The sequence below is a fragment of the Carassius carassius genome, chromosome 10, assembly GCF_963082965.1.
Source record: "Carassius carassius chromosome 10, fCarCar2.1, whole genome shotgun sequence".
NCBI classification, from domain to species: domain Eukaryota; kingdom Metazoa; phylum Chordata; class Actinopteri; order Cypriniformes; family Cyprinidae; genus Carassius; species Carassius carassius.
In genome coordinates this window covers 6,188,292-6,214,029 of record NC_081764.1, presented here as the reverse complement: position 1 = coordinate 6,214,029, position 25,738 = coordinate 6,188,292, and the positions used below count along the sequence as shown (strand labels likewise).

Here is a 25,738-nt window from a genome sequence, read left to right as displayed (position 1 = left end):
CACAGAACGTGTCCAATTTCAACAGACAACTAGACACCAGGAGAGAGAGGCTGAGACAAGGGAATTGTAAAAAACATAAAAAGCTGTTTTATTCAAGAGACACTAGCTGGCAAACTGTTGTATGAAAAAAACATTGCAATGCTTTTAAATGTGTAAAAGCAATTAAAAAGATAACATTGATAACACCAGAAAAACAAATTAATCATTGGATTTGAAAAACTCACTGCTATTTTCACTTTCGAGTAGACAAAGTAAGTCTGAGAAACATTTCAACAAATGTGAAATACCGTGTATTACATAATTCATTGGGGAAACAGGATCAATTCAAGTCCTCAGAAAAAGTATTTTATTTTGAACTATTATCCTTCTCAGGAACTTAACTTTCATTGGCAGTAATGCATTTTTCATCTAACTCTTACACAATCTCCTCAGCTGGTTCTTCTTCTTCAGAGTCTTACACATGTTGTTCAATTTCTTCCAATTTTTTCTGCTTCTCAGATTCTTCTAGTGGCTCCTGCACCCTCTGCTCCTGACTGATATCTTCAAGCATCTTAACTTCAGAGACAGACTGGGTCACACTTGTGTCAGTTCCTGTTTCTTCCATGGAAGTTGAGTCTTTTTTGGCAAGAACAGCTTCTTTTTCTTGGTCTGGAATCTCCTCAGTTATTTCATCCCCCTCAGTTGCTTGCTCTTCAATAATATCTCCAATGTTGACCTGAACTTCCTTAGATTTCGCATCCCCTTCAGTTACTTCTTGCTCCTCAATATCATCTCTTTCACTGACCTCAGTTATCACATCCTCCTCAGTTACTTCCTGCTTATCAATAGGTTCTTCTTCCCCGAGGACCTGAATCTCCTCAGCTGGTACTTCCTTGTCAGATACCTGCAGCTCCTCGGGCATTTCATCCTGTTGAGTTACTGCTTCCTCCTCAACAATATCCTGATGGAATGGAACCTCATCAGCTTGTTCATCATCCTCAGTTACGGCTTGCTCTTCAGAAACATCTTCTCTAACTTCAGCTTCCTCTGGTATTTTATTCTTATCTGCTTCTCTTTCAACAGGTTCTTCCCCATAAACATGAAACTCCTTAACTGCTTCCTCCTTAGTAATGGCTTGGTCCTTTGCTTCTTCTCCTTCATCCTTGATTGGAACTTCCTCCTGAGTTTCTGCTTGCTCCACTTGCTGCTCCTCTACTGGAATATTTTCCTCTGAACTGGACAGCTGGCTTTCAGATAACATCTGAAGCACAAAAACATTAGGATGTGACATGCCTAAATGATCATATATGGATAATATGAAACAGTCAGGACTATACCTGACTCTGGACGATCTCAGGTTGGGCAGCAAGGAGAGAATGAAGGCAATGATTACTTTTTTGATGTTCCTCCAGACTCCTACGGACAGACATAAGTTGATCCTCAAGAACTTGGGATCTTCTTGCCTGTTCCATCTCCAGTAGGTCCCTGGAAGAGACCAAAATATGATGAATTAAGAATAATCAGTATCAGTAACAACACCACATTGCTAAAGACCTGAAATGCTGCAGAGAATCTTAAAAAGCCACTTAGGTTCCTCACTTGATGTCCATAACTTCCTGTCTGTTCCTGTCAAGAATCCTCTTGTTGCTGATAAAGGATTCCTTCAGGCTTAAAATTTCCATTCTTTGTTCTTCCAACTCCGATATGAGACCTTCTGTAGTGGACATCTGCTCGTCGAGATGTGTTTTGGTGACCAAAACAGTGTCTGTGAGTCCAGAAATGGTAACAGCTACCTCAGAGTTTTCAGTAAGGATAGAATTAAGCTTCTGCTTCAGAGTTTCAATTTCTTCAGTCTTATTCTTGACCATTGCATTTAACGTTGCAGTGGAAACAGACTCCTGCTGGAGTTCAGAAAGTTTGGCATTCATCTCAGACTGAAGAGACCAGAATTGGCTTTGAAGATCAGTGGATTTGATTTTTTCTGAGGTGGCCAGTGCAACATCTGCCTTTTTCTGGGCCTGTGTGTAGGCCTCTTCCAGTGCTCGTAGACGCTCTTCAAAAACACCCACATTGGCCATCTTGATATACAAAACATATTTTATTTCAATATATGTAGTTCAATTTATTAACCTGATCAATATGCAACATTTCATTTCCATTTATTGAGCATAACTAGTGTTATGTCCATCTACAATTGCAGTTTGCCTCTGAAAATTCATCAATCATTCATTAAATCTACAGCGTTGCAGTAATTAATTCATTTCACGCAAGACCACTGTGCATAATTGAGGATTTAAAACATTAATAGAATTGATAAGTATGTTCACGACATGCTCTCTGTCAGTGGTGTTGGCAGCTAGTTATACTAGCGATGAGTTTTATGATTCATTTGATTCAGAGGAAAGTTCTATAAAAACAATGCTGGCATTGATCTTTGTATTAGGTAGTTACCAAAGAAATTTGTAATTAAAATGTATAATCTTACTTTGATCATAATCTAATTATAAAATTAATATAAATTTGAACAGACCAACACCACTGACATATTAAAACATAATGGTTTTAAAGCACGTTTACCCATTGTCACCATGTAGTTCCAATTAACCTTTCACTACAAATGATCTGGAAAGATTTCCTAGAGTGTTTTCCACAAAGAGGCTACTGAGTTTAAGTTGCTGGAAAACATTTAAAATAGCGATATTTCATTTAATTCAAATTACATGAATTGTGAAAGGGAGTACTACTTATGTTAAGCATTCAATATTTTACAATAACATTATTTATGCATTATATATATTTTATTATCACTTTAATCCAAAGTTACAAAGTAAATGCCATGATGGTGTACTTTTTTATTGGATTTATAGTTGACAAGACTATTATTAAAGTTAATTATGACATACTGTAGTTCTAGAATCAATTACATGAAATTTGTTTGACATTTTTATATGAATGGGTTACTTTAATACATTACATTTCTGATCACTAATGCAGATCTGACTGACTTTAAACTGAATTTAATCAAGCCAACCTGGCAAAAGGAAACACGATCCTCCTCTGAACACACTATTAATGGCCTGGGAAACACATGACAATTCAGCTAATGGAATATTCAAAGGGCACAGGAGGCATACTTTCAAATTACAAGTAATTCAAAATGTATACTATAATATATAAACTCGCGAGAGTACTATTTGCTTAGTACAAAATGTTCCAGAGAGCAGTGTTCCTGTGCGTAAAATTAATGAACTGGATGTTATTTATTTCGAAGTTAACTTGTAACAAAGAAAAATGCATTTCTTATGAATTTATAACTAGTTAACTAAATTTAGCGTATCTCAAAATCAAATACCTGTGCATCACCCACCCCTAACTGTTGTTGGAACTTGGTTATCCTAATTTGCATTGCACTGACTGTTTCTGACAGCCTGTCGATGGTTTGCTGCTGCTGGCTGCAGAACCAGACTGCTGATGATCCCCCGACAGCGAAAATAAAGAAAACAATGGCAGGGACTGCATATTCTTTAAATCCTCTCAGTGGTGTTACAGATGGCGTCTCCAAGAGCAGCAAACTGTCGTCCTGTTTATTGCTACTTTTTCCTTTGCGCTTGGTCATCTTAGCTTCGCGGAGGATCTGCACTGTAGACAGCAACACACCCCCTTTCTCTGATTTACTCTGATTTGGTCAACGTTTAACCAGACCTCAACGCTGTTAAGTGAACATCCAAAAGTGAACTTCCAAGCACGAGGAACCGAGTGGGGGCGTTGCGCACTGGAGGCGGTCTCAATTTCATGGCCCTGCGCGGCACGTACAAACTTACCTAATGTTTCAGAGAATTACATCATTTTTAAAAAAGCTTTATTTGGGATACTACATCAAATAAATCTGACGAGGATACAAAAACTGATTGATAGTTCTATCGGTCTACTGGTCCATGGATCTAGTCAGTAGCTAGGCTTCTATATTGCAATAAAATAGTTTGATTAAATATTAGTTAACTCAGAATGAGCAGTGAATAAACACCATACACGTTTGTGATGTAATAGTTGGGTTTTGTGTTGAGGCCGACATTTTTATGGTACCAGGTAATATGAGGGGTTGGGCTGCCCGTCACAGCACAGCTCATGTAGCACTCATAACCTGGGGGAGCAGCATGAAGTTTCAGAGGACAATACATTTGGGGCTGCCTGGAAGTAGAGGGTCTTTGATAGAGACATGCTATATGAGAATTTTTCTGGAAGAAAAATTTTTTTTGTGAAAAGGGATTATTTCTATGTAGTAAATGTCCATTTTTGGCCACCTCACATTATGCATCATAAATGTTACACAATTATCTGTCAATTGATATGGGTTATATGGTCCAAGTAAAGGTACTAGAAGTTGGAGGGCTGTGAGCAATTTACGAAGCACATGAAGTGCAGACCATCACTGGCAAAGAAATTATCCAGAGCTACTGTAATAGGCCATCTCATACTGCATCTATCAACCTTACAGGTACAACATGTTCAGAACAAGGCGGATATAGTTTAGTGGCAATGTGTCAGAGACAGCAGCACAAATCCCAGAAGTATAAACCTAGATAAGGGTGACCCCATAAATACAGTTTCATAGATCTTCTATCATCTCTGTGCCCTTGAGCAAGACACTTATCTCTGGCTTCTCCAGGGGACTCACTGCAATTAGTGTTCTGTAAATTGCTTTGGGAAAAGGTGTCTGCTAAATGGCAAGTAGCCCAAAGCACCGCTGGTTGTAATGCAGCCGAGACCAATGATTGTCCAAACAGAATTTGCTTTCAGGTTCATTTATTTGGGTAGTTGATGCATAATGAGACTGTGGATTATTTGTTAATCACTAACAAGGTTTTAGATTGAAATTTATATGAATATAAGACATTTAAATGTCCATGAGGCAGTCCAGTCTTAATGAAATAGTTCAACCAAAAATGAAAAATCCACCATCATTGACTTACCCTCCATTTCTTCCAAACCTTTATGAGTTTCTTTCTTCTGTTGAACACAAAATAAGGTACTTCTAAGAATATTTTGAAGAATATCAATTTTCAAGACCTCTGATTGGTTCATCATTTGGGTTTGCTTGGCTCCAAAATTACTGCCCTTTTTGCATTTTTCCACGTTGTATTCAATGATACTGCCCCCTCCAGTACTGGAGGGAGGAAACCAGACCAAGTTAATGTAGTCTTTAAAGACAATGATTGTTTTACAGGTCCTTGTGGTGGAGTTGGCCTCTCTGGAAGAACAAAGAACAACAACAAAAAAAAAAAATATAGAGTACTTATATGCCACAATGGTAGAACTGTTGATTAGTTGTCTAATAACCAAACACTTGAGGTCAGTCAGTCTTAAGAGTTTTTGTTCTTTTGTAGTTTTGATATTTTTAGTGATGGCTTTTTAGTCTTAGTCTCAGTCTCAGTTAATATTAGATTTACAATACATTCCAAGTACTGTACGTTTTTTTAATGTTGCCTCTATAGTGGCAAATTCAATCTTGATTTAGATTTTTCTCTCTCTAGTGTTTTTGCGCTGACACATAGTAAGAAGTAGACGGCTATGAGCTGAAGACTTCGCCCTCTTTAAACCACCAAATCTCAAATGGTTGTTTCCCTGAAAAGGTAGTTTGAAGGAAATATTTCATATTTGACAATAACATGCTCTGAGAATTTACTCAAGATATCTGCATTAATTTTGGGTAGATCTGAAGAAAAGAGAAGAAAGAGAATTAGCTGTAAACCGTGGGTGGGTGGTAAAGAAGTTGTTAATTTATAGACTGGAATAAACATCCATACAGCATGTCTCTTATATGGGCCGGATGTTAAGACATCACATTTTAGGAAGCATAACATTTTGAAGTGAAGCATCAAAAGAGTATATCATATAAGGTGCCTGTCTAATTCTACCTGCTAGAGGTTATCATCATCACCTTTTCCAAACACCTGTCTCCACCATAGAGCTTATACACCGCCCTTAAGTGGCTAAGGCAAATAATGTAAATAATCAAATGTCTCTTACAGAATTAGATGCGTGCCAGCTTTATGTTGACATGAAAAGAAGAGAACACACTTACCTTGAACAATTAATGCAGCCTTTCTTGGTTACGTTGTCAAGGATGATTAGTTCGTGGTGAGCCCCATCTTTGACAATTGTCATTCCATCCTTAGACTCTAAATGATGTAAAATAAAAATAAAATGCATTTAAGTTTTGTGATGCATATATCCACAACTGGTCAAAATTCAGATTAATTAGGATTTTTATGTTTTTGAAAATATCTCTGATGCGCTCTAAGGCTGCATTTATTCGAAGAAATATACAATGAAAACAGTGATTTTGTGAAATATTAGTACAATTTAAAATAACTATTTTTATTGAATAGGATTTGTAAAAAGTGATTAATTGTAGTGATGGCAAAGCTGAATTTTCAGCAGCCATTACTATAGTCTTCAGTTGAAAATTCAGCTTTGCCATCACAGGAATACATTTCATTTTAAAAAATTTTACAATAGATAACATTTTACATACTACATTTGGTTAACAAATTTGGATAAATATATAAATTACTGTACACCTTTTTTTCATCTGTAATAATAATCCAGTGCTATCTTCTCTGCTAAGTTTGCAGGACAACTCTGCTGATTCTCCAACATCGGCCTCATGATCTGACTACCCGTTCAGGAAGTGGACTTCATGGTCTGGATAAAAGTGCATAGACACAGACATTATCCCAGCACTGAGACACAAGTGAGTTTACATATTAATGTAGAGCTTCAGAGCTCACTTCAGCTTATCACCTGACACCCAACTTCAACTGATCTGTCTAAATCCAGTCCAACTCCTTTTCCATGTTTTCCACTCCCATATCCTAATCCATCTCCCAAGGTACCATCTCCTTCTTTTACATTCTTCCTTGTTCCATCACCTTCACTCCCATCTCCTAGGCTGGATCTGCACTGCTATTTTGTTCACCTCCTTTTCCTGCTAACATAGCTGCCATCCTTTCAGCAGCTTCTCTTTCGGCCTTGGCCTTCCTGGCCACCTAGTCTCTTTCAGCTTGGGCTTTACGGGATGCCTCATCTCTTTCAGCTTGGGCCAGCCTAGCCACCTCACCTTGTTCTTCCTGAGCTTTTCTGGCTGCCTCATCTTGCTCAACCTGTGTCCTCCTGGCTGCTTGTTCTAACTGTGCCGTCCTAGCCACTTCATCTTGTTCAGCCTGAGCCCTTCTGGCCGCCTCTTCTCTTTCAGCTTGGGCTTTCCTGGCTGCTTCATCTCTTTCAGACTGTGCCCTCCTGGCCACTTAATCTTTTTCAACCTGGGCCTTCCTGGCAGCCTTGTCCTTTTCCCTAAGTAGTCTGGCTTTCTCTTCCGCTAAATGCCTGGTTCACCTGCACCAACACCTTTCCTGAAGGCACTGGGATCATCTGAAAACAGTATCAGTTACAGTATATATTTGTGAAATGGACATGAACAGAAAACATCCATTCATCAGGTGTTTGATTTAAGATTTCCATCTTGTAAGCCTGTTTGATATTGTTCAACTCCATTTTGAACATAGTGTGGTCAGTTAGTGTATTCTGTGAAATGAAGTGTTGTTTTAAATTAAGATGTTTTCAAAACAAGTCTCTCTCATGTTGATTAAGGCTGCATTTATCTGATAAAAATACAATACAAACAGTAATACTGTGAACAATTATTACAATTTAAAATAAATTATTTCTATTTGAATACATTTTAAAATCTATTTTGAAAAAGTAAATATGATTCATTGATACGTTATGTTTTTTTATTCGGTATTTTTCTGAACTCATCAGGATCACTTTTGGGGGCTGAAAAATTTGATATTTTTTAAAGATATTTTGAGACTCTTTAACTCTCTTTAACAATCAAAAGATTTTCCCTTTTTTAATACTATTTATTTCATTTTAAGTGTCATTAGTTCTGAGTTACATAAATACCTGCCACTCTTTTCTTGAATCCAACTGAAAAGAAGAGAAATTTCCTATATTGTGAAACATATTTTGTTGGATTAGAGATATTTCCCTCGTCATGTACCCATGAAACTTCCTGTACATGATATCTTTAAAAAAGGCTAGTTTGCCTGCAAATTAAACAGAATAGGTAGTTTTGATGTTATATATTATGATCAATGATAGACAGATAGCAGTAATTATTCCATGATGTTCAGTTTTGTAAAACAATGGAATATGTTTTCCTAAACAATACAGAAACAAGGCCATCAAATATGAAATGGCATATTGATGTCTCATGATCTTCAGAGTCTAAAGCTGTGGATTTGTTGTTGACCACATGATGGCGATGTTTAATCACAGCCTTGATCATGAGTTCTGCCTGATCTTCACATCTACAGTACTAAACTGCTGGAACAAAGCAAAAGTAAAATAAATGCTTTAGATGGTTTTAAGAATTTTGTCATTTGGCATGCCATGATTCTCATGATTTTAACTTACCGCCTGTACCTTTTGATGGCTGCGAGAATGGCCTTCAATTCAGAATTTGTAATGGAATTTTAATTTTATCTAAAATCGAGATGGCAAAAATCAGCACATGGCCTATGCAATCATTACTATTGTTATTATAATAATTTATAGGGTGAAATAAAGTTAAAGTAGCACAATATACCCTTAAATTAATCCTAACTGTACATCATTTCTGATATTTCATGGGACATTATACAATATTTTGACAGAAGTGAGCACCAGTAGCACTGTTCCAGTTTGCAGTATGTTAGAAAAGTTTGGAAAAATTATGATTTGTGATCATTTAAAAGAATGCCAATAACAAATTATTATAAAGTGTCCCATCTTCATAGCAAACAGAAGATTAACTCTATGAGGTGCATTTATTTTTCTTGTTCTACAGTCAGACTTTTGTTGTTGTCACTGAGAGCATTATCACTATAAGATCTTATCGCTGATAAAGGGCTGAAATGTGTGAATAAGACATATGAAACGCTATTTTCCAGTCATATGTCCCATAACACCTTGTGAACATCACCCGTTTGCACACCCTTCACGAGATTCAAGAAATATACCCTATGTAGAAATCTTTATAACCACATGTTAGAATACCAATTTACTATTTTGATGCCTACTGTCTAGTAGTCAATAACCAAAAACTACACCAGTAACTGATCCAGTGAACCAATAAAGATATATTAGGAGGTGATATTATACATTTTGCACGTAAAGTAACACAAGACTGACATTAAATCTTTTTAATGGTATGATAAGGTATATGATCCTTACCAATCATTTTACAAGCATTTTACCCCTGCTTTTGATAGGTCAGGTCACATATCTCATAAGTTTATTATAGATGTGCTACCAGAGCAATTACACTTTAGCTTAGGAGAGCAAATCATATTTAATTATTAAAAAACTGAGAACTGCTACATGTTAACTGTTTACATGACAAATTAAAGCACTTTCACTGATAACACACTCAACATAAAAGCAGAATACTACGGTAAGAACATCAGTGTGTTTTAGAAGAGCACTACAGATCCTTTGCTACATTAAGTTCTTATAAAACAATATTACTCAGTCTGATTCTGGCAATTACATGTAAGAAAGCCCTTTAACATTGTTTGATAGCATCTAAAACACTTTAGTGCAATCTGAGCATCACAACATAAGTACTATCTGGATTCTTATCTATATTTAATATGCATCAGAATCAGATCTGTGGTTGGGTATCTTCCCATATACAAGTCAAACCTGTAATATGATATTGCTATTTTAATATTTATGTTATTTATTAATAATGATTCATGTGTAATATTGGATATTTCATTGTTCCTGACTGAAAAAAATAAATATATAAGTAAAAGTAGTAAGAAGGAGAAGCAACTCACCTTCACGTGTAGCTAACTTGCTCTGTCAACACAACCATGTTCGACTCCCACAATTTATTGCAGTCTCTCCCTTATGTTCAGTAATAAAACAGTAGTGGGCCAAATTGAAACCTCTCAAGCACCGCCGTCTTATTAGCTGTCACATTAAATCTGTTATTTGGGTGAGGTTTACAGTTGCAAAGGGACGGAGGTCCTGTCCATGGTTCATGGTCATACTTATTCTCTAAATAGTGTGTGTGGTTTATTTGATCTAGTCATTAGCTACACTATTTAACACCATGTCTGTGTAATGACCTTACATCAGGATGTGTAAAATAAGAATTAAGATAAGTGATGTTGGAAGGCACCACGATAACAGCTCTCATCTCATTAGTTCATTATATTTTGTCTGGTAATGTTCCTTCAGATATGAAAGTCTATCTTAAATTCTCACGTTAATGGGACGTGCTATTTATAATTCAACTATGCACAAATAACAATATATTGATTTAATGACTTGTGTGCTGGGAAAGCAGCCCCAGAGAGTGCCTTTTCACATGCACAGGCGCTGACCGCACTTTACATGCCCACACAGTTGAACAATTCTCACAAACTAGTGGTCACATTATCTGGGCCCAATAAAACACAGATATATAATCTTATGAGTTTAAACTTTGCCCTGAGACCAACAGTGTCATGCAGGGATTACATATTTTTTAGGCCAAAACCCAGAAGTGAGTTTTAGCACTTCCCATCCAATGTGCCAAACCAAAGTAAATTGGTTTTTGGTCCTTGGTTAACACAAGCTCAAAATTCTACAACGTAGGAAATAAATAATACCCCCTTGTGATTTACCAAAAGAAATAATAATAAAAAAGCTTTTCCTTTGGCAAACAAAAAAAAACATCAACGCTGCATCATAAGGTACAGTAGCCTATATACACTAAAATCCTTAAGACAAGCAAAGATTTTCTTATAATTTTTCCTCCGGTCATCAAAAATGAGCAACTGAAGCTTAGCAGGAAATTGCACATGTGCCTTACAAAAGGTCTGGAACACCAGAACTTCAGAAGCACGGTAAATCCAAAAGGCCAAAAGCGTGCATATGTGTTGTCTTGGCCATGGGATTTTAAGAACACTCTGTAGGTACAGTACACAAGGGATATCGGTGACCAATAGGGGGTACAAGACATGATGAAGATCGGGAGTGATAACGAGGCAGTGTTGATTTCAGCTGAGCGTTCATTGCAAGCTGACAGCCTGTCAGTGGCAATTCTTGCTGTTGTAGTGACGCTGATACATTTTGTGATCACATTTTGTGTTGTGTACTACACACTTGCTTTATGATAGTGGTTTCAATTGCAATTACGAGTAGGTCAGGAATGCCTGGAGTTGGTTTTGTGGGGAACCGTGCTGAGACTGGAACTATTCATGCTGCAATTTGAAACAGTTTTATCCATGTGCTCATGCTATCGCAGACTTTGAAGCCATGCCCCTGTACTGCTGAGTGCAGCATGTATTGGAATATTCTAAACTGTAGTTTCAGTGAGAAGGATATTGCTGGGGAATGTAACTGAGAATAAATTTGTGAAGCTTTTTCAACCATGTCCAAGAAGAATGTCCAGTTGAGTTCGCTATTTCATAACTACATTTCATTGGGGATAACATGATAAAAAATTAAATAATAATATGCTAGAAATTATGCTTGTGAGAAAATGTTTATTTGCATACAGTGAAGTAATTTACACTTATACTCCAACTTATTTTGTTTTTAGCAGTACACATCACTTGGTATAGTAGCAGATGTTATGTGCAGTCAATTGCAATCCACCATAGCTATGTTCATTTATATGCATAAACTGTCCTAGCTTAAAATGTATGCATGAAATTAGTTGTGGCAGAAGCAGAGCAAAAACGGCAACGTCCAGCAGAGTACAGATCAATCTTAAATGTAAAGTAGAAAAAGGAGAAAGGATAAAATTAATGACCAACTATTCTATAAACGTGGTATTTAGGAGTTCTTTGCAAAAGCTGAATAAAAAGATACATTTGTAGAAGTGATTTGAGTTACATATGTAACATATGTAATGCACTGGCCAGGGTTCCTCACCTACTTTTTCAGAAAGCCAAACTATCCAAATGACAGACTTTTTTTTTTTTTTTTTTTTTAGTAATTATTAGATCTTAGCACTTTGATTTGTCATGAGTGAAGCATACTTTATGCTGGTCTCATTGTAGGTTCTCCAGACTTAATTTTGTGTTATTGCTTTTCAAAGATAAGTCATATACACACAGTATTCCATTTTGTCAAGAGTAGAGAGAACATAAGTGTAATCTTTTTTATACAATTAGCTTTAGTTTGTTTATAAAAAAAAAAAAAAAAAAAATTCGGAGTGCTTCTGAACTCACCACAGAGATTTGAAGAGAAAGTGCTCTAATGCATCAAGCAGTGGGGCTAATTTGTCTAAATCAATCTGTGACCGCATGAAAATGATTGAGTGTCCATATTTTCCCCACAGGTAACTTTTTTGCCAAGCTCTGGCATAGGCTGTAACCCATTTGCATTGCGTAACCATGCTCAAAATTATTAGCAGTGTGACTCAATCACAAAGGAGAAACCAGCATGTAAATCAGGTGACTGTGGTAAATGGTTCTCAAGCCTTGAAATGATCACTTCAGTTGTCAAACCTTTCACTTTTTTAATGTAGAAGACCATTCTGCCCTGCCAAATGGGTTGACTGCCACCACTTTGTACTCACCACTATCTTCAGGCCGAACTCTGAGGATGCACATAGAGCAGATGCCAGTTGCATTTATGATGTAGTAGTTGTTGTCGGAGTTGATGCAAATCCCATTATGGTACCATGCGATATATGGGGTGGGGCAGCCACGGACAGCGCAGGTCATTTAGCACTGGTATCCTTTTGGTGGAGTGTGGAGTTTTAATGGAACCAGGATGGACGTTGGCTTTTGTATAGAACTAGTTTGTGGGAAGGAAAGAAAGAAAAGATCTAAGTACTTCACATTGTGTAATACAATAAGCTGCTGTCCACCTTTATTGTTGTTTACTCTCCATGTTGGTAATTCTGAAGGATCAGAAAGTCCCATATAATTATTTGCATATATTCTGAAGTGATATTATTCACCTGGTTGAATGCTGGTAGTGTAGGTAGTACAGAGAAGGTGGTTGGCTATTCTGTGCCAAATCCGTGTGTTGGAGTTATATTCTTCCACCATGTAGTGCAGTCAGTCGTCTTTGTCGTGGTCTATAGATGGATCCCATGAGATAATGACTTTGCCATAAACTACCTGTTCTAGCTCCACTGGGCCTTGGGTTCATCTGTAGCCACATAAAGTAGGATTATTTTAAAGGAATATATCTGCAATAGTTTCTTTCATGAGTAACGTCTCAGGTTACGAATGTAACCATGGTTCCCTGAGAGGGAACGAGACACTGCGTCCTCTGAGGGGACACTATGGGGAACACCTCATCGTGACCCGTGTCTGAAGCATACTTTGAAAAACGCCAACGTGTTGGCCGGCGACAGCCTCTGACGTCACTACCAGCGCGACTATAAATACGCGCCCGTAGGACCTGTCACTTATCTTCTTCGTGAAGCTTGCGTCCGAAGCATGGCAGGGAGCTAGAGGTTGCAGTGTCTTGTTCCCTCTCAGGGAACCATGGTTACATTCGTAACCTGAGACGTTCCCTTTCAAGGGAACTTCGAACTGCGTCCTCTGAGGCGACACTATGGGGAACAGTATACCCACGCCACCTTGCTGAGGGGAGTGCAGACCAGAGTCATGGCAAACACTAAGTACCAACTCTACCGCTTCACCGGGAGTCGCCCCTGGGACGGTTTGACGGCTGTCTTATGACATTATCCCTTACGGCCAAAGGCCTAAGCTACATACCCAACTTACCTGTAGGGCCCTGGCCCGGGGTAGGGCTGAAGGCTTGGAATCACAAAATATTCCTATAAAGGGATACGGCTAAGATCCTGGCACTTTCCTCTACCAAGTCTTTGCCTGTCACAAAGGGGCTACTGCTAGCTTTCGCAAAAACTTGCCGAAAGGGCTGTCCCAACAGTACTCTAGTAGCGGCACCCTGTTCTAGATAGGTATCCGAGGATACCTAGGTGAAGTTGTGCCCAAGATGAACGGGGCTTAAACCGACTCAAGAAAGGGCACGAAGCAGCAGCGCGAAGCCCTTACCATATAGGGTTTTAGAAAGAACGCAGAGTACTAGCGTGCGAACTTACCACAGTGTGGATTTCAGAAAGTGTGCAAAGATTTCACGTGCACACTTACCATAACATGGATTTACAAATACTTTTCTAAGGAGGGGCTCTCGTGGAACTCTGATAGAGCAGCTCGTAGATGGAATGGCCCGGGAGCAGAGCAATTGGAGGACGGAACGTACAGATGAAGCCTCGGCCACGCCTGTACCATGGCGTCCAGCCCCAATGGAGCTGGATGAGTCAGAGGAAGCCAGAGGGGATAGTGCGAAGCTCTCTCGAGCCGCAAAACCGATCCACCCAAGTCTGGCCAACCTCTCTAACTCTGCCTCAACACCTTGGTGTAAAGGCGCCATTCCCCGAGCCTCAGCCCCTGCCTCAGCAGGATGCCTGCTCTCACAGAGCGTCTCAAAACAGTATGTGGTACTGGAGCGCTCTGAAAGAACCGAGAATCAGTCTCCCAAGAAAGGAAGACTCCGAGCTCCGAGCAGCATGCTCATAGGTGACCCTTTCAGAAAAGGGGAGCGCCGCTGAACTACCCGAGAATTGCCCACACAACCCCCCATGTTGAGGGGGCTTGGGGTGTACAATAAGTACACACCGGTTGGATGAAGCCCAAGGAACACCGGGGCTAATCATCTCAAGAAAGGGAACGAAGCGGAGCGCGTAACCCTTACCATACAGGATTTTAGAAAGTGCGCAGAATCTTGCGTGCACACTTACCACTTTACGTGGATTTCAGAAAGTGTGCAGAGTCTTGCGTGCACACTTACCACTTTACGTGGATTTCAGACAAAAAAAGCGCAAAGCGTTAACGTGCACACTGACCACCCCGTGGTTTTGAGAAAGTACACAGGCTTAGCGTGTGTACTGAAAGGTTACCTGACAACCACAGTATGTGGGAGCTCACATTCAGAGAGACCTGTGAAGCCTGCTACCTGATAACCACAATATGTGGGAGTTCACCTACAGAGAGGCCTAGAGAGGCCTACTACCTGTTACCAGATAACCACCTCAAGTGGAAACTGAGAGTAATATGGAACTCGACTCCAGGGAGGCCTGGTGAGGCCTACTACTTGACAACCACAGTATGTGGGAGCTCGCTTTTTAGTGGAAACGCACAGTATGTGGGAGCTAAATCTCCAGGGAAGCCTGGTGAGGCCTACTACCTGGCAACCACAGTATGTGGGAGCTCGCCTTCAGAGAGACCTGGTGAAGCCTACTATCTGAAAACCACAATATGCTATTTAGTGGAACGCACAGTATGTGGGAGCTAAATCTCCAGGGAGGCCTGGTGAGGCCTACTACCTGGCAACCACAGTATGTGGGAGCTCACCTTCAGAGAGACCTGGTGAAGCCTACTATCTGAAAACCACAATGTGCTATTTAGTGAAACGCACAGTATGTGGGAGCTAAATCTCCAGGGAGGCCTGGTGAGGCCTACTACCTGGCAACCACAGAACGTGGGAGCTCGCCTTCAGAGAGACTTGGTGAAGCCTACTATCTGAAAACCACAATATGCTATTTAGTGGAGACGCACAGTATGTGGGAGCTAAATCTCCAGGGAGGCCTTGCGAGGCCTACTACCTGGCAACCACAGTATGTAGGAGCTCACCATCAGAGAGGCCTGATGAAGCCTATTACCTGATAACCACAATATGTGGGAGTCCACTCAGCCCCTCATGTTGAGGGAAGCGATGCTTGAGGTGTATAGCAAATACACACCAGCTGAATGAAGCCCATGGAACCCAGGGGTAATCATCTTAAGAAAGGGAACGAAGCGGAGCGCGTAACCCCTACCGTACAGGATTTTAGAAAGTGCGCAAAGTCATGCGTGCACACTTACCACTTACGTGGATTTCAGACAGTGCGCAAAGTGTTCATGTGCACACTGACCACCATGTGGTTTTGAGAGAGTAAACAGGCTTAGCGTGTGTACCGAAACCAAGCATCGCAGAGGCGCTGGATCCCACGGGAGAGGTGAGCTCCAACCCTCAAGCGAGGGGAGCATCACCTGAGGCAGTACATACAGAGGACTCCGTAACCACCACCTCCCCGGATGCGCCAAGCGGCCAGGCGTCCCCTCAGGGTGACCTGGCCGGACATCTATGGAATTCCCTGCAGTGCTGTGCCAATTCTGATGATCAGCCAGGCTCCTCGGGAGGGGGCGTGGGATGGGCAATCGCAGAGCGCTTGCCTCCCACGCGCGGGTCTCACTCCGCGGTGGGTGTGGCGCCCCGGGGGGGTGGAACCCACGCGGTGCGACCGCCTACCGAAAGCCTGTGATCTTGGCCACCTAGCTACTTCCAGAGCACTGTAAAGGAAACTCACAGAGATTGTTAGTAGACATACAACCACCAGCAACATAACATCCATAAACAGGTAAGCAAGGGTTACGTACTCACCCACCCTCCTGTACTGGAGTCCCGCTTGCGGGGGGCCCCCTTCTGGTCCGGATCGTCAGTAAGGCGGTTGCTATGAACATAGAACCAGCCAAAACATCATAGGTCCAGGAAGGAGACTGTTATGTGAGAGTCTGTCCACCTAACCTCGATCAGGTGGAGAGCTGGTGGCTACAGGGGAATTAGGCAGGGGAGGACAAAAACAGAGGTTAAAAACATCCGGAGCTACTAGGTCTTTCTACCGCTCTGACCCGGGCGAGGACGCTGCCTCGTCTGAATCACGTCCCTCAGACCCTGCTTACCTCTCCGTGACCCGCGGTTCCTCTTGCTCCTGCCCTTAGGTGGGGGAGGAGCGCGAGCCGCAACACTAGCCTTCTGCCTTCAGGACCCCTTTGTTGTTCGGGCTCGGACCTGGACCTTCGTGGAATGAAGGATTTAAAGGCCGCTGAGCGCGCCCTTGCCTCCCTGAACTTTTCGACCACCATCTCGACGGAGGTACCGAAAAGCTCAGAAGGCGAGACGGGAGCATCGAGAAGAAACCCCCTTTCTTCCCTACCGATGTCTGCCAGGTTCACCCACAGATGTCTCTCCGTTACCACCATGGCCACCATAGACCTGCCCATGGCGGACGCGGCCTGCTTGGTAGCCCGGAGAGAGAGGTCTGTGGTGCGGCGCAGCTCTGCTACCTGGTCAGGCGAAAGGCCCTCACCTGTATCCAGGTCCTTCAGCAGGTCAGCTTGGTAGGCCTGGAGCACCGCCATCGTGTGCAACGAAGCCACAGCCTGACCAGCTGCCCCGTATGACCTGCCATTTAAGCGGGATGTATCCTGGAGGGGCTTAGATGGCAAAGAGGGAGATTTAAGAGAGGACGTTTGCCCCACAGAGAGATAGCTAGCCAGCGTCTCTTCTACAGGGGGCATCCTCTCATAGCCGTTCTCGTGCATGCCCTCGATATTAGCATAGCTCGTATGCTGAAACCGGTGGATGCGAGAGGAAAACGGCCTCTTCCATTCCTTTTCGACTTCTGCATGCAAGTCAGGCAAGAATGGAAGGCTCACCTGGGCTGGAGGGCTATGGTCAGACAAATAACGCTCATCGAGGCGACCTCGTGACGTTACCTTTCTGGCACGCTTCCATGGCAAATCTAATTTTGCCGTGGCGCGATCCATAACCTCTAACAGCTCCTCATACGCGGGGCAGGAGGATTGAGAAGGCTCAGCCTCAGCTTCTTCGCCACTCTCAGACATCTCCTGCTCTTTCTGGGTAGAACCCAGCAGAGCACTAACTTCAGTGTCAGAATGGGTTAATGATAACGCATCTTCCTCCCGAAGTTCACTCTCGTTCGCCGCCGGAGAGTGTGAAAGGGAAAGTCCCTCTCTACACTCCTCAGCGAGATCCATCTGTGATCCCCACGAGCTCATTCTCCTCCATGCCTCGGCAACGGCGGGTCCTGAGCCGCGGGATCCAGATGGCTGTCCCTCTTTCCTCGAAAAGAGAGACAAACGAGAGTGGAGCTTTCTCAGAGAGAAACGCTCGCAGTGCACGCAGATCGCCCCCTCAAGGACATCTCGCGCGTGCTCTTCGCCCAAACAAGAGACACAAAGAGTGTGTGTGTCATCGGGTGTCAGATAACGCTGACACGGATGCACACACTGTCTAAACGCCCTGCTAGTGGAAGCCATGATGATAACAATAATAGATCACTGAAGACGAAGAAGATAAGTGACGGGTCCTACGGGCGCGAATTTATAGTCGCGCTGGTAGTGACGTCAGAGGCTGTCGCCGGCCAACACGTTGGCGTTTTCAAAGTATGCTTCAGACACGGGTCACGACAAGGTGTTCCCCATAGTGTCCCCTCAGAGGACGCAGTTCAAAGTTCCCTTGAAAGGGAACTCTTTGTTTCTTTGACGTGTTCTTTTCAGGTTTGCTGTCTCTGAAGATGTGGTCTCACTTAGGCTTAAAGCATGCAAAATTGCTTTAAACCCTGCAATGAATATTCACAACAGATTGAATGCAGCAAAGAACTAAACTGGTTTACATTGTGTGATCACAGCTGTATCATTTATATAAAATGTAGCTTACCTGTTACTCTGATCTCAGTGTCAAAGCTGGCTTGCCCATTTGAGTTTTTAGCTACAACGGTGTAGACTCCAGAATCTGAGTACTTTGAGGAGGGTATGACAAGCGTGCAAGTGCCATCAGCATGAACGATCTTGTTCCAGGGAGATACAGGTTCCCCATTCTTTAACCAGGTAATGTCTGGAGGTGGAGAGGCCTGTGTGCCGAATATGAATTTGTTTTCTATTTGAAGAAAATATTTAACTATATAGTAAGTGTGTTAAGTGTAGATTAGTTCATTTTGATTCTGATAGAATTTCCTGATCTCACAACCATAAAGTCTTCAGGATCTTTGAAATGGGGCTTCACTGAAAATGATTGATCGACATCAGTAAAGTTGTTTGAACTGACTTGATTTCTTAATAATGTGTCTGTGACTTCCTGTTGGGGTTTTTAGCGCAGATCATTACAGAGGGAGCACTGGGTTCTCCAGGCCCAGACATATTAATGGCTGTTACTCTGAACTTATACTCTGAACCCTCTGACACATCCTTCACTGCATACTTAAGAGCTGTATGAAGTAGAGACCACTTCTATTTAGTTTGAGGGCTTTGAAATTTAAGTTAGGTGCTTGGTAATGAGGATTTATTGATTTGTCCTAGCAGTTGTTACCAGACTCAACATTTATTATAGCTGTAAGTCAGTGCCCTTCATTCAGTTTGGAGCTTTGAAAAATACAAATAAAAAATACCTTGGATAGGGTCTTTTACTGGGTTCAGAGTCACCCACTGGTTTGTGTTTTTTTTTTGCGTTTCTCTAGCTGGTAGCCCAAGATTTTAGTCCCTCTATCTTTCTCTGGTGGGGTCCATGTAAGGTTTATACAGTTTTTGAATGCACTGACCACATTTGGCATGCCTGGTGGACCAGAGAACACTGCCAACACACAGGTCATATAAATATCAATGACTTCGGTACTTCTCAATATGAAAAAAATTGCATTAAAAACTTAAGGAGTTTACTTAAAGAGCCAGCCATGATTTTTTCAGTCTCCATCGCTTCACTTCACATCACTTTAGCATCTTTTAGCATAGCACTGAATTCCACATCAGGAGCTGTAGGGTAATGATTCATAAAATGTATGTAGAAATGTACTTTAAAGTTTTTTAATATATTATTATTATTAGAAATGCTAAAAGTGAAATGCTTTCTTACTTGCTAAGGTCGTTGAGAAAATGTTGACATCTTCAACATCCACTTGGTATAGTCCACTATCATTTAAGCCAAGATGGTTAATGCTTAACTTGTATTTATCACCAGTTTTCTTCATATTGTGCTTGGAGGAATCATCAGTGCCATCACCATAATCAAGCATATCACCGTCCTGGAAAGAGTGGAGAGTTTTAAAGGGGAAGTGAAGCAGTCAGACAAGTTTACATAATTTAGTAATGTGACTTCCACTTTAAAGGGATAGTTCACCCAAAAATGAAAATGAGCCCATTTTTTTACTCACCCTCATTACATTTTAGGCTCATCCTAATTTGTCCTTTATTAACCCCCTGCAGCCGTGTGGAATAGTTTTATGATTGTTGGATGCACTTTTTTTGGCTTCAAAAACAGGGGCACCATTCACTGCCATTATACAACTTGGAAGAGCCAGGATAATTTTAAATATAACTGCGATTGTGTTCATCTGAATGAGGAATGTCAGATATGCCTAGGATGCCCCGAGGATGAGTACATGGACTAATTTTTTTTTTTTGGGTGAACTATACCTTTAATTTAAAAAATATATAACAAACAGAATTAATGTAAGCGTTTTAAAGAAAAAGTTATGTTTTGCTTTAGTATTTGGTCCAAGGGCATCTTGCAATTCCACAGCATGTGACATCACGGGATTGGTTTGCTCCATTGTCCAGTGAAGTAATATAAACATTTCTTTACTTTTTGAACACACAAATGTGCTTTGTTTTCTATGGGATTAAATTTGTTTCAGTAATAATGAATGAAACTTTATAAAACTGAACGTAACTTTTTCAGAAACTATAAAAAATATGCCATTACAAAAGAAGAAAAACACAATGAAAATGAAAAAATGCACTCAGTCGCACAAATTAAACATGCTCTTCAAATATGCTTCATTCTTTGTTAATGTTTTGTTAATGTCAAAGATTCGTTTTCGCTAATCGTGGATTTTAAATTCATTGCCAGAGATTTCGCTTACATTTTGCAGTTTTTCGTTTGGTGTTTTGACACAAACCTCTCGTGGGGGCGGGGTTAACAGTGATCTACTCTGATTGGATAGTGAACTTTTGATGGACAGGTGCTCTCTGACCAGGAATTACAGACTGCAGACGCCACGCAGTGGTGCGCATATTGGAAAGCTCTCGCGGTGATTAAATCTGGTCTCACCAAGACAAAGTGAAAGACATTTATTTTAAGCTCATACACAGGTTCTACCCTGTTAAGAAGTTTATACAAAGATTTAAATCTGACATTGAATTTTTATACAGTCTATGGTCATGTCACTACACTCAGAAACTTTGGGATGATATTGGTGTATTTGTCAAGTGTAAGATTTTGCCAGGCTTCTCAGTACATATGAAAAACATTATATTTCTGTATTATGACTCTATAATAAGTTTTGTTATTAATTAAAAAAAAAAAATCTAAACAAATTTCACATTCACAAATTCTCCAACTGTAAACCTGTCTTCTCTGTTTTCCTGAAAGAAATGGAAAACTATTTGAATGTAATCTCAGTGTCTAATAAGAAAGCTATAATGACTGTTAGATTTGCTCTTCCTTTGATCTACTTGTGTAATTTTGTTTAGATTTTGGCCCTCTTCTTAATCTTTTTGTGTGTGTGTGTGTGTGGTGGATATTATGTGATGTATGCTTATACCTTTGTATGATTTTGTTCTCTGCATTAATAAAAATAGAAAAAGAAAAATAGCTCTCGCGGTGATTTGTCGTCGTGCCTTGTGTTACTAAATAGCTAAATAATATTTGGCCTTCGGTCGTCTCAGTAAAGATGAGCTCTCAGGAGACACAGAGCGGCATCCTCTTCCTCCCCCGCTTGTCCTTCAGAGAGCTTGAAGTAAGCTTGTGTTACTGAAGTAACCAATAACATCGATACAAGTTTTTCATGTTACAGTGTGCAACAGTTTGTTGCGGGTTATTATTGTCATTCAGTAACACAAGCTTACTTCAGGCTGCCTTGAAGGACAAGAGCTCATCTTTACAGACTGAGACGATCAAAGGTCAAATATTATTTACATATTTAGTAATGCAAATCACAATCACGAGAGCTTTCCAATATCCGCGGCACTGAGTGGCGTCTGTAGTCTGTACTTCCCGGTCAGAGAGCGCCTGTCCATCAAAAGCTCACTAAACAATCAGAGTAGATCACTGTTAACCCCGCCCCCACGAGAGGTTTGTGTCAAAACACCAAACGAAAAACTGCGAAACGTAAGCGAAATCTGTGGCAATGAATTCAGAATCCACGATTAGCTAAAGCGAATCTTTGAAAAACATTAACAAAGAAGCATATTTGAAGAGCCTGTTAAATTTGTGCAACTGAGTCCATTTTTTTTTATTTTCATTGTGTTTTTCTTCTTTTGTAATGGCATATTTTTTTATAGTTTCTGAAAAAGTTACGTTCAGTTTTATAAAGTTTAGTCATTATTATTGAAACGAATGTAATTGCATAGTTTTCACAGTAATCGATGAATATCCAAACGCAAACTGTCTAAATCAAGAAGTTTTGATAGTGGTGTCCCAAACATTGTTTTCATAATGCTAGGTGTAATGTGATGCAAGCAAAAAACACTTCATATAATACCATTCATGTGGCATTTTTACTGATATGGCAGGCCTTTCAAACATTTTTGCATTACACTGGCTCATTCACCAGTAATGATATTTTATGTTCACCTGCGAATACCATGCTTACCTGCTATAACTAATCTCCTAGCTGAACGATCGGCTTCCTCAAGTTTATTTAAAAGTTTATCATATTTTAAAACCTTGCCAGCTTAAACATTAGAGTGTTTAAAGCCATTCACCTTAAGACAGTGCTAAGGAGATTTCAGTGTAGTATGCTGTGATAAACCGGTTCTGTTTGCATGAACACACACAAAAAGCAGCAGTTCGGACAGCATTATGTAAGTACCAGTTTGAGTTCTCTTTTTTTGTCTTCTTTTTCCTGAAGTCCTCAGGATCGTTGGTTTGTTCGTCTTTTTAAACAAAACAGAAAACATTATCAATACAGCATGTAGATAAAATGCCCCTCTCTACATTCATTTAATATTTCAGGATGAAAATATCCACCTTTTTTAGATTATCACTTGATTTTATCTTTAATCCATCTAAAAAACATTGCATGAATGTGAGCATGCATTCAGATAACAGATCTAATTGCCTAGTTCTGCACATTGAATGTACAGATTTGAAAATTTGAATTTTCTTGAATGTTGTGTTGTGCCGTCAAATACGCCTAATGTAGCTGTGCACATGGCTTTTCCAGATTGATTTGTAGCAAAACATGTGTATGTATCTGCTTGATCAACTTGTACATTTACTATCAGTTTGAACACAGCAGATTAAACTGTAATTTAACTGTAGAACGATCAATGAGCATAATGCACTGTTTTGTATGATAATGTTTGAATTTTTGGCATTGGTATGTTACCTCTAGAACATGTTCCCTAGTCCTTTCATCCATGTTACAGTTGGTGCTGGATCTCCGCTCACCACTGCTTTGAAAATGGCCTCTCTGCCTGTAGTTACAGAAAGGCAACCCATTCATCATCTCAGAGTTTATACTTATGAAGGATCTACCTCCCGAAGATTCTACTTTTTCCATTATAACTACTTGACTGCTTAACTAACACATAAATGCTTAATCAAATCCACAGTTTGTTGGACTATATGTCAATTATTAGTGTGAATTTATTTCCAAATGAGCAGAACAAATCTTTTAAATACTGTCGAAAGATATATTTAGGATTTTTTTTTTTCAATAGCAACACTTGCAATAATAATAATAATAACAATTGTAGTACCTTGTTGAACTGTCAAGGTAACTGGTTTTCTGATGAAATCAGGGGTAGTTTTTCCACGTGGCAGTTCCTTGACATATGGGTGATCATAACACCAGGCACTCTAGATCTCTTCTTGATCTCCACTTGGAATATATATGCTTTAATCATTAAATTGCATTAATCATTACATTATGTGCTTTATTAAGCAACACCAAAGGTTTTGTTTTCGTAAATAAACCACCCACATATACCATGCTATTCAAAATAGGACTGAGGTGCCATCTTTTTTGCCTTCTCTTGGGATTTATTCACATAAACACATGAGGGCAATGTTTTCTTGGAAGTTTGGACCAAAACAAATAACGAGGTATCAAAATCAAGGATAAGCTACCATAAATGTTTTAGGCATGTTATCTTTACGATTGACTCTTAAAATTGCAGGCTGATGACTCAGCAGCTGCTGAGATTTTGTAGTACTAGAAGCTTTCAAACACAATATGACTAGACTTTTTTTTATTTTTTATCTGGGACATATATTAGTAAGCAATTTTATTTAAGACATTAAATTATGTATAAATATAACTTACCCTGACCAACAGGAATCTCTTCTGCAGGATGTGACATCTTCAGAATGTGTTTTATCCTTGTTTCAAATCCAATAGTCAAGAAATGAGAAAACACTGTATAAATATTCTGTTATATATAATAATTTTTTCATTGCATCTCAACCAGCTGCTGTAAATTTGTCATTAATCTTGTAAAACAACAAGGTTTAAAAATAGTAATGTGATACAAAGTCTATATATAACTTGCATATGATCCCATCCACTTGTGGGAATGTGTACACACACTAACTATAAGTACCGGTAAGTGTTTTAAGAGTAAGCCAATTATGAGAAAGTCATATCATTGAGATTAAAATTGTAATGTTATGAGAATAAAGTGATGTGGTTGAGAACAGCAAAGTGGAGCATGAATGTTTGTTTCTTCGGAATAAATTTAATTCTTTGCATAACTACTGAAGTGTTCCGATAGTAATAATTACTGGTCTGATGCACCACAAAACTTCTTTGTTTGGCAAATAATTCAGCTGCTTCCTTTTATTTTTTATTTTTATTTTTTTTTCTGTTGCTGTTGCTGCAGTGGCCTATTCATTTTGTGATCACAACTTGTAATATTGTGATTATATATATATATATATATATATATATATATATATTGATATATATATATATATATATATATATATATATATATATATATATATATATATATATATCAATATATATATATATATATATATATATATATATATCAATAAAAGGCTTGGATGATGATGTTCTTCCTAACCTCAACATTTCATTCAGATTGCTCATCTTTCCTCAACATTTGTCAAACTATCTTGAGAGTTCTGGCATCAAGCTGTACAGTCTATCAAAAAGCCTCCTCTTTTCACTTTGTCTTTCTGTCTCATTTTTACCCTCGTGTGTACAAAACAAGGTAGAAAAAAACAAACAAATAAAATTAATCAAAACAAGGTAAATGCACTCAAGAAGGATTTTTTTTTAAGATTATAAATCTAGATTCCTTTTAATTACGTTTATTAGACCATTGGCAGATTGCAAAATGACAGTCACCTTTTTCTTATGTAAATGAAAGTGTATGGTGACCAAGGTCACTAACATTATTTTTGTGGAAGGAAATGTTTTTGGTTAAACTTTATTGTTATACCTATTTAAACAAGAAAACCGTTCAGATATATTCTTCTGAAAAAAGTTTTGCCTCTCAAGAGAATCTGTTTTGGTGTTTAGTTGTTTGGATATTTTAATAGGAAATGTAAACAAAAATATTGATCTACTTTTATCCTAATTTATTGATTATTTTATTTATTTACTTATATTGTGCATATTTGGATTGAAAAAAAGGCATTAAACATAATGATCTAAGTTAAGTCAAGAGATGACATGGATGGGAGTGATTCTCATAGCAGAAAAAAAAAAAATGTATGTCAGTAGATGACCACTTACATATGTTTCAGTCCTAACTCTTAAGAGGAAAAAACACAAGTGTGGTGTTGCAAATTGTTCTCAGTGGTTTTTCCCAATGTGGTAATAAAATAATGTGCTCAAAACTCTATTTATAGCCAAATTTGTTTC

General features: G+C 39.5%; 1 protein-coding gene and 1 pseudogene across 3 annotated transcripts; both read right to left on the bottom strand.

Moving 5' to 3' along the window:
• Positions 1–263: 263 nt before the first annotated feature.
• On the bottom strand, positions 264–10,760 carry LOC132151625 (interaptin-like). Of its 3 annotated transcripts, none has more exons than XM_059559867.1 (5): positions 10,748–10,760; positions 3,332–3,681; positions 1,579–2,057; positions 1,317–1,464; positions 264–1,240 (listed from the first exon to the last, which is right to left on the bottom strand). In XM_059559867.1, exons 2-5 carry the CDS (start codon positions 3,593–3,595, stop codon positions 455–457), a joined length of 1,677 nt encoding a protein of 558 aa, XP_059415850.1. In that variant the 5' UTR covers positions 3,596–3,681; positions 10,748–10,760; the 3' UTR covers positions 264–454. The 3 variants fall into 3 exon arrangements, with proteins under 3 accessions (XP_059415850.1, XP_059415852.1, XP_059415851.1); XM_059559869.1 differs by having other exon boundaries at positions 3,347–3,681; XM_059559868.1 differs by lacking the exon at positions 10,748–10,760 and having other exon boundaries at positions 3,332–3,685.
• Positions 10,761–12,533: 1,773 nt separating this feature from the next.
• The window catches only part of LOC132152274 (immunoglobulin-like and fibronectin type III domain-containing protein 1), a 28,921-nt pseudogene continuing 15,716 nt past the window's right edge, over positions 12,534–25,738 (bottom strand).

Excerpts from the sequence above, each read along its gene's own strand:
- LOC132151625 (XM_059559867.1), bottom strand. The coding sequence starts at position 3,595 with ATGACCAAGCGCAAAGGAAAAAGTAGCAATAAACAGGACGACAGTTTG. Across the intron at positions 1,465-1,578 it reads CAGGAAGTTATGGACATCAA|GGACCTACTGGAGATGGAAC; the intron begins GTGAGGAACCTA and ends GGTCTCTTCCAG. Across the intron at positions 1,241-1,316 it reads CTGAGATCGTCCAGAGTCAG|ATGTTATCTGAAAGCCAGCT; the intron begins GTATAGTCCTGA and ends TTTGTGCTTCAG.